Here is a 12,382-nt window from a genome sequence, read left to right as displayed (position 1 = left end):
TTTATGCCAAAAACCTTGGCAAACATAATTCTCATAAAGTTCATCATCAACAAAAGAAATCGTAACCTGTTTATCATGTTCACGATGAAATGTTTATGGAAGATAGTCACTACTAGAAAGAAAAGATGGTTTTGAAAAAGAAAAGAGTTGTCAAAGAATCAGTCACAGAAAAAGAAATCCAAGGCTTTCTAAGAAGTGCCAAGAAAAACGAATATAATTACAGTTGATATGATTTATTACTGGAGAAATAAAGTTATCCATGATGGTTATAAAGTCAGTCCAACAATATGCACTGCAACAATCAAAGTTAGTTCTTGAAGCATTGACAACATCATCATGCTACAAAGCAAGAATGGTCCAGCGAGATTTAGGAAAAAGGGAATAAATGGAAGTTTGTCTTTATCATGCTTAGATGAAGAAGGTTTTTGTGGAAACTAACGCTCTCTTTATCGTAACTAAAACTGCTGCAAATCTGGAGTTGGCAAGGACACTAATTTGCACTAATTCCTTGCTCCACTATTAACCCCTTAAAGAACTTCGATCTAATTTCCAATTGAAGGATGGTGCCAATTATCAAGGAAATAAGGGAACTATCTACTGGGTTTTAATTTAAATGGACTTGGATTCTGAGAGAAACTAATATTTATATCCATAAGCTTGTTATATACTTAGCAATTCCATTAGAAATAAATTACTTACAAATTCAATTTAATTATATCAAACTTAGTTCTCCATTTGTTTATAATTTTTAACATTTATTTATTTATTTATTTTTTACTATAACAAATTAAATTTGGCCCTTCATAGATAAGTAGTAAAGTGAAACTTCTCTCCTTCTCTAATATGGTTAGTGATTGTCTTCCACCCATGATTATCCTTCTTTTTTAGGATCATATTTTGTAGTTCTGATTATGAATGGTTCCTATTAATTAAATTTTTTATGTGAGATATCATTTAATTGTATGGTATTATTAACATAGATAACAAATAATTAAATTAGATAAGTGAAAAACTAAATTGGTATACAAGATATTGACCACAATGAACTATATTGTTGCACCTAAAGATATTTAAATCATGTTTTCAAATTGCAGACTCTTGGATGCTTAATTAAATTTCTTAAAAAATACGTGTTCAAGTTAGTTTATATACTCTTGTATATTTTTTTTTTGCTTCTATGTCAAACAATACAAGTACCATCAAACCTTAAAAAATATAAGTATTTTAAAGTAATAATTTTTTTTTTTAACTTTTGATAAAGATTGTATTAGAAGCTAAAAATAATTATTTTAGAATTTTTTTTTGGAAATAAAATAATATTTTCAATGTATTATTAATTTTATATTTTATTAATTCACAATTTAATATTTTAAAAACAAAATAAAATATTAATTAATTATAAATAGTTTACATTTATTATAAATTATTTAAGTAATATTTATTTTAATATTAAACACAATAATTTGAAATTAATATTTATATGAAATAGAATATGTAAAAGAATTGAATTAAAATAAAAATTTTAAAATAAATTTAGTTACTGAAATAATTATTTTAAAATATAAAAATAATTAAGTTTTCATGTAAATTTTTATTATACTAATTTTATAACATAACTAATTAAATTAAATATTTAAATATTTCTTAAAATAAATTTTACTAAATAATATTTATATTTTTATTATTAAAAATTATCTCTAAAACTCTTTTACCCGCTCGTAACACAAATTTTACCAAGACTAAAGAGATCCTTAGCAACTCATGGGACGAATTCTAGTCCTTTTGACCACCTATAAAAGCCAAATTATTATTACATCCTCCCTTATTTAATACACCTTTTTTACCAAGAAAAAAAGAAACAGGTTAATTTTGAGCAGACAAATTACTCTTTCTCCTTCATATCCAGTCTGGTCGCCGCCGACTTAGTTGGCGCAATCTACCGAGAGCGCCTCCTCTCCTGCTCTGTATCTGCAATTCGAGAAAGGTTAAAGGGTATTCTCTACTCTCTCTCTCTCTCTCTCTCTTAATTTTTTTTAAAAGCCAATCCACTCAAGCCTACCCGAGTTGACTCGCCTTCTTTGAGTAAATTTGCGATTTTGCTGGACTTGATATTTTTTTTTGTAGTATATTGTCTTCCTTTGCTAGTCATTGCAATGATCAAACTGTAAACACGCAAAGTACCAACATGATTGTAGTAAAGGGCCAGCTTGGTCGACTTATAGAGTACTTAGCTTAAATTTGAAACTGTTGGTCAGTGTCTAAACAATTATGTTTAACTTGAAATCAAGCTGCTTGGTCACCCTAGCAAGGTCCACTTTTGTGTTACACATTAGATCTATTACAGTTAATCTTGTTGGGTCAGATTGGTAACCTTCACAGGGCCTCTGATGAAACTCTATAAGGAAGGAGCCCTTTTTATGATTAATTGTTGGAAATTAGTTTCGTATTAGAGCGTTTGTTCTTTCCAAAAAAGAAGTTAGAGCATTTATTGAACATGAAATATTGATTGATAATGCGAGTAATAACTTGGCTTGATTTGGGAAACTAATATTAGATTTTTGTGGGATCAAATTTGGAAGAATAAAGTTAACTCATATAGCTTTTTTTGCTTGCAAAGATGAAAATAAAAGAACTCCTGCCATTTACACCACGATAAATGACAACTTTTTTGGTATTTGTTCAATCGGTAGATTCTGGAAGCCGAAGATCAAGGACTGTTTTGTTCTGCAGAATGGTGAAATCCAGTGGAACATCCCTCTCCTTAGGAATCTTAATGATTAGAAAATTGATCAATTGGTATTTTTTCTCTAGTTTACAATCTTCATGTGTTTTTTCTTCTAGGGAGGTTTTGTGGAAGCATTCCAAGGACAGTAAATCCTTGGTATTGTCCTTTTATCACCATCTTGATGCTGACTGGATTCTAGATTGTTTCTCTTGTAAACAAATTTGGAAGATGAAGGTGGCCCTTCATATACACTTTTTTTGCTTGGGTGATAGTGTGGGAGGGGATTTTGACTTTACATAACATGATGAGAAGAGGATGAATTTTGGTCAATGACTATTTTCTTTTCCTTAAAGGGTGTGAATGCCTTGATTGTTCTATTCTTCATTGTGTGGAGGCTAGAAGGCTCATGGGTTTGATCTTTATCTGCTTAATCTATGGTGGTCATGGGTGGCTGCAGGAGAGATGAAATTTCAGCTTTCAATGGTATCAATGTAGTGAATTCATAAAGGAAACTACCTCTCTTATCCTCTTTGGCCTTTTTCAATATAAAAAGAATTATGATTAATAGATGAGAGAGAAACAAACTACAAAATTAGAGAGTAAGGTAGAAGTCAGAGAAAAAATAATACAAAATGGTGCCCCAATTCATTGGTAACAAAGATAAAGAAATTTATCTGAAAGAACCTTGCGCCTTAACTCATAAAGAAGCCAATAATGTCGATCTATTTGAAAGAGATCAATGAAGAAAGTAGCGGTTGGTGAAGATTCTGTTGTTTCACTTTGGCTATAGTATCCAAAGCTTGAAAAATGGCACCTCTTTAAGGACTCCTTGATTCCTTTTTCATCTCATCCCCCTTTATAGAGGAAGATATAAAACTTTCTAGAGGGGGGGGGGGGGGGGACCAACATCATGCCAAATGTATTAAAAGGATTTGTTCAAAGCTTCCAAGATACATCCAAATGGAGGATAAGGTTTTCATGGGATACGCTTCTTCTGAAGAACATGACGGATACATATGACAAAAGAGCTTGGTCAGACTTGCAAGACAAATCATTAGTGTTAAGTTTTTTAAGTATAGCAAGCAATCTAGGGAAGGCAAAAACCTTTACCTCTGATGAAAATTTTTACCTTTCAAAAATTACTGGTGATAAGTTCATTCTAACTGCTCAGATTATGAGTCCAATCGTTGAAAAAGGATTTACAAGCATAAAACACCCGATGAGTTTTGGACCAAATTTTGTTGTCCACTTGGGAAGAAAGGTTGTTGGACTCATTTATATTAAGCAAGGACAATGTATCTATAGACTCTCAATCATTTAGATTTCTAAAGAAATGCATATTCCATTGGGTATGTCCAGGTGAACAATTTGAGGAAATTATGAATAGGGGCATTGTGGCATAATAAAAAGTTGTAACCGCGAGGAAAATTAGTGGCTAATTATTGATCATCCGTCCAAATATTGTAACTTGTTTCCTTGTAGTTGAGTTTGCTGCTTGTGAACTCCTTATTTCCTGTTTTTAGGTTGCTCACCTCCCTCTTTTGGCTGCCATCATAGATGTTTTTTATCACTTGGGCTAGTCTACTACTTCCTTCTTTAGTTAGATTTTAAATTGTGATGCTGGACTGGGTTAGATATTAGGCTTGATTAAAGGGGAAATCCTAATCTTAGAGCAATCCAAAGTGCTTGCTTTAAGAGTGGGTACCTAACACATCTAGCATGTGGTTGGTTGTTATGGTTCCCTCTTAAAGGGGAAATCCTTATCTTAAAGCAGCAACATGGTAGGGGTCACATCTAGCATGTTGTTGCTTATTATGGTTCCCTCTTAAAGCAATAGTCTTTTGCTTCCCTTATTCAATTATTAATCTAGCAAATATTTTAGAAAACTATTCTAGATGGTCTCCCATCAAATAGAGATATTGGTTGCTACTTTGCTAGTATTTTGCAAGAAAATGAACTATTTAAGGGTAGGTAAAACTTAAGTATGGACTAGAGCCTTAAGGCATAATGGGAGTTGATCATCCTTTTACTACATATAGCCCTAATAACTTTTGTAATATTCATTAGTCGAATTGCTAGTTGCAGAGGGTGACTCTATTTCTTTCGAAGATCGTTGTGTTAGGATAAACTAGGTTTTTAAGGACAAAGCTCCATCTTGATAGCCAGTAATAATGGCAAAAGATATTGCATATCCCATTGGGTGCCTTTATAAATTAGATATTTAGTCAGTGTGACCTTTGGATAAGGTTTTGAAAGTCTATCTCACTTAAAGCTTATGTTAGGGAGAGAAAACAAAACTAGTCTAAAACTTATAAGAATCGTGCATTCTATATTTTATGGTCGTCCTATACGGATAAGGGGAAGAAAATCTTTATCATGATGGTTATTAACAAGAATCTGAATAGGCTTCACAATGCCATTAAAAGGAGATGATTAAAGAAATTATTTTTAGGGCTATCTAATTCATTGGTTTTACATGCCCACTAGACCTTGTCTTCACTATCTCTAATGGGAGGAGTTTGCTTACATTTAGCATATGTCTCCCTTTTTTTAAGTAGGCACAAACTTTAATTCATATAGATTCCCTTGTGAAAAGTTGGTTGAAAGCAAGATCATATCCACCATTAGGGGTTTCGTAATCATCATTCCTAGCTTCTAGATCTTCTACCGCCTAATGCACAATTTATGTAGTAAGTGAATATGGATAGGATTATGTCTTCTTATATTTATTATTTTAAAAAAATGTCTTCTTATATTTATTAAGTTTTTGGTGACTATCGGATACGAAAATTGTGTCCTTAACGTTGTGCAAGAGATTCTCCCTGGTCTTCTCCCAAACCACTTCCTTATTCTCTCGAAGTCCAATCATTCAAGATGGAACCCCCCTATTTAGGTTTGAAAATATCTAGCCCACCTATATGGGTTTGAGAATAAGTGGTTGCATAATCATGTTTTTGTGAAGAATGCAATTGAGTGGTAGAGTGAGCAAGTAGCGAATGGTTGTGAGGATTTTTTAAATTCATGAAAACACTCTATTACCTGAGAGATGAATTCAATGTGTGGAATTAGGAGGTTATAGGGAGATTGGTGGCAAGAAAACAAAGATTCACAAACACCTCTTTTCTTAGTAAGTTGGCCTACAATAATATTATATTTTAAGATTAATTGTGTAGATGTCCTCTTTGAAGAGGAAATTAATTGCTAATAGAACTCAAATGTGGAAATTACAATAATGTAATTGTTAAAGAGGAAATTAATTGGAGGTAAAAGTCTAGAGTTAGGTGCATTAAGAAAGGTGATGCAAATATGGGCTTTTTTTTTTCTTTTCATCATGGAAGTGCTAATGGGAAAAGACAGAGAAGTTATGTTGGAAATTTAAGCTTGCTGATGGCACTATTGTGAGACTCCTTGTTTATCAGCCATAAGAAATTTGACTTCTGTAGGAGTTCTATAGGGAAGAGGATGATGATGGCTTGTTTTTTGAAGGTATTGATCTGAGCCCTATTACCATGGGAAGAGCTCAATAAGTGGAGACATCCTTTGTGGAGGAAGAGGAGAAGAAATTCGTTGGGCCTTGCTTGTTGATAAGGCTCATAGCATTAACAGTTTTCTTATTGCTTCTTTAATACATATTAGAACTGCATTGGTGGTGATTTAATGAAAGTTTTTGATGAAATATATCTTAATGGAAAAAGTACTCGCTGGAACTCCACTGTCATTTACTTTGGTCCCCAAGAAGATAAGTTGACTGTAGTTTCGAATTTTGGTCCCGGTAGCCTAGTGATTGGTGTGTATAATTTTATCACTAAAGTGTTTCCGTTAAGGTTGGGAGATAAGATACCACACCGAGTCAAGTCAACTAATCTAGAAATAATGTTAACCTTAATGTTAGTACATGTGCCCACACTTAGAATCTCAAGGACTTAAAGTAAGGAAAACATGTCAAGAATTCGCTCTCTCCAAAAGCAATGACATAGTTTTCATCGATAAACTAGAAGTTAGAAATCTTGATCTCCTTCCTAGTACACAAACCTTTAACCAAGCCCCTCTCATGACCACGTGTTAAGATACAACTAAGAGCATCTATCACAAATGTGAAGAGGAACGGTAAAAGAGGATCCCCTTGTGTAACTCTTCCTATCCACAAAACTAGCTTTTGGCTCACCATTAATAGTAATTGCATAAGACAGTGAACATAAACACACTAATCCATCTCCTCCATCTTTTTTCAAAACTTCCAGCAGGATTGTGTTTTAAGACACTTCAAAGTGCCCTATGAAAAAAAGTGTTGCGCAAATTTTAGAAGCAAGAGTTTAACATACAAATGAGGATTAAAGTGTGTTTATATATATTATGTTACGCATTAGGATAGAATTAGATACTTAATTGTATTTTAGAACTAAGGCTTAAAGAAGAAAAGAAACTTAGATATCTAGAAAAGACAAATATGGAAATAATGGATGAATTTGGTTTTATCCCTAAGGAGGAAACTGAAGATGTCGTTAATTTTTAATCCCGACGTATGCTAAGTGCTAATGAGATGTGTATGTATGAATGTATGTTGATTTTTGGGTGGAAAACAAAAATAAAAGTTTGCTTTATGGAGCTGAAGAGATCAGTCTTGCATCGAGATAAAGAAGGATAGTTGAACACAAAAGTAAGTACTTTTTCCGATTAGTATATTGGGTGATCAGGGTTTCATTCTTTTATTTCCTTTCTTTCTTTTTCTTCTCTCTTTTTTTTTTACTAAATAGGAAATTTAATCACTTGAACAAAAATGGAAAAAAATTCAAGTGGACAAAATAAGATGATAATGATGATGATGATGCTCAACAGTAAAAGTGAAAAACAAAGAAAGCTTCAAGTTGTTGCTTCTTGCTTAGATCTATATATTTTTTTTATATGACTGATAATAACAGTGCAATAAAGAAAAGAACAAATGCAAAGATAGTAAGGTTATATCGAGTCTAAGTTCTGATACTAAATGATGCAGAATCCATTACCAACAGTGCAATCTAAAACTCACACAATACTCAAATAGCATTAAAAACTTAAATCTTAGCTATGCAATCCTTACTTAATTACTATCAATTAAGTGATAAGAATTAAGATAATTGAGAAATTAAAAGAATTAGAAAAACGCCGTAAAAATACTTTGATAAGTTGAGCTAATGCATTGCTTAACAAGAAGGTTGAAGAACACCTCACTTGTTGAAAATAAATTTTGTAATTTTATTATTTTAAACTTGAGTGAGTACAACTATAAATTGAAAATTTATTTATAGTGTAGGTTATGTGTATTACGAAAAAATAAATCTCATAAATTAATTATAAAAATTACATACAAAATTAAATCTTGAAATTAAGAGGTTACAACTAAAATAAGCTAGATAGGATCTCCCCTTGTGGAACTCTTTTAAATGGGAAAGATCTTAATTAATTATAGAAGAATTGGGGGGAGAAATGGTGGAAATTTAGGGCCAGCCATTAAAGAAGCAAGATGGCCGCCCAAAGCTTTCTTTTTCCATGGGATTTGGTGTTTTAAAGGAGTTTGCCTTCTCCTTCAAGATTACCTGCGGTTTAGGAGTATTTTACCCCTTTGGCTGATTCTCCTTCTTAGGGGAAAAGATTTCTGCCGGATTAGGAAAGGAAATCCCGTGGGAAAATTTTCCTTTTTACGGCTTGGAGAATTTCTCTGTTATGAGGAAATTCCTTTTCCTTTTCTTGCTTATTTCACTCTTCCACTTGGATTGAGATTTATGGACCATTATGCCCTTGGGTCAATGTACTTATTTTCTTCTTTTGGGCTTCTTTACTTGATCCAAAGCCATCTTCTTTATTGACCCATTCTTGAGTGAAAAGTTGAAAGACTTGTAATCTTGTTGCTCTCCCTCTTGTGATGGGCCCACTTGGTATTGTAATACTTTTTCCAAGTGACCCAAATGCATCCAAAGTGCGCAAGTCTCCCTTGAATCTCTCTTGGCCGCCATCATCTCCATTGGATTTGGCTTTGTCGCGGGTTGAGCTCTCTTGGCTGCAACTTGTCTTCCTTTGGCCATCATCTCTTCTTGGTTTTGTGCTTGGCCGCCACATATCTTCCTTTCACTGTCCATCTCTTCATGTCCATGCTCACATCACTCACCTTGATAGCAGAATTTGGATTCTTGATTCCTCTAGTACATAGCTTCCAAGTCTCCTGTACTCATATTACCTATAGTCCCAATTGTAATATGAGGCTTTACCTTGGGCTTTTTGGGATGCTAAAGTTCCTGTAAAGATTCACGTTTTTGTTTGGACTACTGTCCTAAACAGGCTCAACATTAATAAATCGTTACAAGTTCATAGATCTAACCCTGCTTGTTTACTTGTGTTATGTGTTTTAGGGAGGCTGAATCCCGTTATCATCTCTGTCTACATTTGTGTTGTGGCTTTGTGACTATGGTCTAGGATTCTGTTAGCTTTGCCTTTTTGTGTGTTACCCTTGAGTGTTTCTTTTCTACATTCATTAAGGGAGGTGGGCTTCAGAAGGAAACTAGGTGCTTTAGAGAGCAGCTGTTTATGCTGGTTGGTGGTTTTGTAGTTAGAGCCTGACACTAGACTCTTCATGGGTTGCTACTATCCTCTGTCTTCTCTTTGGGGATAGTAGATTGGTTTGCTTTTATTCTTTATGGGTAAAAGCCCAAGGATCCTTTAGGGTATCTTTTTGGATATTCTGTAAACGGGATGAGAGGCAATAATTGCTTGTGATTTTTATGTAAATGTTTGTTGTTGTTTTGGGAGGGTTTTCTTATCCTGTCTCGGTACTGTTTTCTCCTCTTTCTATTAATAATATTTTTTTACTATAAGAAAAGGGCCTGTTGAGGATTTTTATTAGTGACCATATTCCCTGATAAGGTGCATTTGACAGGCAGATCTGATCCTGGCGGATAATTCATAAACGATTTCTTTTGCAAATGTGTCAGGAGCTCATTAGCACTGATGGTTTTTAAGTAGAAATCAGAAAAACTTAGGGAGAGAGAAAGAGAGAGAACAGAGAGAGAGAGTAGTCGAAGATTGACTGCTGATTAAAGTAATGAGTTAAGTGTTACAAGATAGTCCCAGCAATCCAATATGAACTTATCTATACTTGATTTGGAAGTCTGTTGGGATTGTAACCACTATAACAGAATAACAGAAATAGACACTGCTGCTGACTTACTCATTCAGAAATAGACACTGCTGCTGACTTACTCATTGGGCCTACCTTATTTCTCGCTAGCACACAACTACATATGCATAGAACAGAATGACATCACAGCCTAGCCGTATGCCTCTAGTAAACTTTCACAGGCTTACTAGTGCTGATAGAATGGTATACTTCAAGAAAGGGTTTTTCTTTGTGGAATATGTTTCATAAGAATATACTGAAGTAAAAAATGCAAGAAGGCCATTTCAAACAACCTCCTGGCACACTCACTTGCACAAGAAAAACTAAAAATATATTTATGTATCTTTTCCCAGTCCTTTTTTATGGTCAATATAAGAAAAGTAACATGTCTTTGTTGCCCCATTCTGAAGGATCTCTATCCCATGTTGAGCCTCTTGTATCTCCAAGAACATGATGAAACATTTTGTGCTGTCTTTAGTCTTTCTTCAGAAAGCTTCTTTTTTCTTGTCCGCCTCCTCATGTACAACATTTTAAAGTTGATTTTCATAGTAGCTTTCTCTGGCAGAACAGAGTTAAAGATCAGGTGTTTTGTATTTTATTCTCGCCCTAAGTAGAGAGTTCATTTGTTGGATTCTAATCATGATCCAAATGCCCACAGGTGAAAAGAATATCTAATGTTTCTATCATACTGCTGTCTCATATGACCTTTGTTCTTATGTTGAAATCTATCTTTATTTATATCTCCATGATAATACAATTGGGCATAGTGGTATTGTCCTCTCTTTTGAAAGGTTGAGGAACACGTCTTATTCTTTGCCATTGCATTTTTTGTTTCTTTCTAATAAAGCTTTTTTTCATTAAAAAAAAACAATTGAGCATAGTGGTTATCCCAAATATCTACTCCCCTCAACCCAGTGGGTGTGCTGACCTTGACCCAGTCTTGAGTCCATCATGCACTCCACAGTTAGCTTAAGACATCGTGTGAAAAACTTGAGATTGCATGGTGCAAAAAGCTTTTACCGGCAGTAAAAAGTCTTTGATTCCCTTCAAAGTGAAATTTATGTTCACTTTTTTAGATTCCCTTAATTTCTTTTCCTCATGCAGATGCTAGCTATTCTATAAATGGAGGATGAGAAAAAGATGAGCTCTTCTGGAAGACAAGACAGTTTGATGATGCAGACTCTAGAACAAAGAGAAGTTTCTACAAGCCTCAATGACATAATGATTCGTCGCCTAAAGAACCGGGAACGCCAACGTAGATACAGGGCAAGAAAACGACTAGAAGCAGATAGCAAAAAGTCACTTATTCTCAAGCAATCAAGCATGCCACAGGCTGAAATGGAATTTAATGTGTCCCAAAACAACTTGGAGAAACGAATTCTTTGTAAACGAGATTGGAAAAAGGAGGCTAGAAAGGCTCACATACACAAGGCTGAAGATGACATGATTAATTCTTGTGTTAAGGCTAGTGTGACCAAAATATCAGAAAACCAGATTACTTGCTTGCCTTCAAGGAGTGATGGTGAGGTACCAGCAGAAAGGGAATCACATTTGGACAATTCTCTTAGTTATGAAATGTATAACAAGTTTGGTGTCCGAGATTGGAAAGCCAGTGCAAGAAATAAGAAAAACTAGAACCTTTGGATCAGCATCTAACATATTGTGTGATACTGAGGTAGTAAACTAATTTTCTTATAAACCTAACTGCAAAAATTGTGGTAGATTCTGCAGTCTGAAAATGTGATGACCAGAATAGCCATAGCGAGGTAAGTAAAGCTCGCAATGCTATTGATAAACAAGCACCAAGTTTGTCTTTTACTAACCTTTTCTTACTTCTCTGCCTCAGATAAAAATAGAACTTGAGATTGTACGAGTAGAATGCTGCACTGCAGAGCCGAACTCCAGGTTAGAAAATTCAGGCTAGTCATCTTCAATGATGTTATAAAAGGGGATTTTAGCATGTCAAGCAGGGTTAATTAAATCTAGTTTATGCATTTTTACATGCAAATGCAGTAGTTTTTATTGTTGTTCGAGTTGGATTGTAGCTAGTTATATGCAGACAATATAACTATAATTGTGTATAAACATTGTGCATATGTGATAAAGTTAAATCTAATTTATGCGTATGTACATGTAAATGCAGTAGTTTTTGTTGTGATTCGAGTTGGATTATAGCCAGTTTATATGCTGACAACATGACTACAATTTTTAGATAAACACTGTGAATGTGATAACTATGATTTATGCATATTTTCTTGCAAGTGCAGTAATTTTTGTTATTGTATGAGTTGGATTATAGCTATAGTTTACGTGCAAAGATTGTTCTGCAGTATGCGAACTCATATTTTAGGAAAATTAGTACTTATGATTATAAAATTAACTATCATAAATTGGAATATCAATTTCTTCAACGTATATTGGCATTCTTCCCTATCATGAAAAAGAATGTGAATTGAAATCCGTTGCCTATTTTTCCATCTTTACAAAATAATTTAGCATAATAAGTACCA

The 12,382-nt window shown here is 33.8% G+C and overlaps 1 protein-coding gene across 3 annotated transcripts; it reads left to right on the top strand.

The window, feature by feature from the left end:
* The first annotated feature begins 1,827 nt into the window (after positions 1-1,827).
* Positions 1,828-11,998, top strand: LOC148267369 (FAM50A-like protein). Of its 3 annotated transcripts, none has more exons than XR_015817949.1 (3): positions 1,828-1,984; positions 10,977-11,638; positions 11,719-11,998. XR_015817949.1 is itself a non-coding variant. In XM_088216326.1 (2 exons), the coding sequence occupies exon 2, from the start codon at positions 10,995-10,997 to the stop codon at positions 11,505-11,507; it is 513 nt and encodes a 170-aa protein (XP_088072452.1). In that variant the 5' UTR covers positions 1,832-1,992; positions 10,977-10,994; the 3' UTR covers positions 11,508-11,998. The 3 variants fall into 3 exon arrangements, 1 of the variants encoding a protein (XP_088072452.1); XR_015817948.1 differs by having other exon boundaries at positions 1,832-1,992; XM_088216326.1 differs by having other exon boundaries at positions 1,832-1,992; positions 10,977-11,998.
* The last annotated feature ends 384 nt before the right edge of the window (positions 11,999-12,382 follow it).

The sequence above is a fragment of the Carica papaya genome, chromosome 3, assembly GCF_054855325.1.
Source record: "Carica papaya isolate Zhongbai chromosome 3, ASM5485532v1, whole genome shotgun sequence".
NCBI lineage: Eukaryota > Viridiplantae > Streptophyta > Magnoliopsida > Brassicales > Caricaceae > Carica > Carica papaya.
Note: the sequence above shows the minus strand (reverse complement) of the source record. Positions and strands in the feature narration are given on the sequence as shown.

What these genes read in the sequence shown, in the direction of transcription:
- LOC148267369 (XM_088216326.1), top strand. Translation starts at nt 10,995, where the DNA reads ATGGAGGATGAGAAAAAGATGAGCTCTTCTGGAAGACAAGACAGTTTG.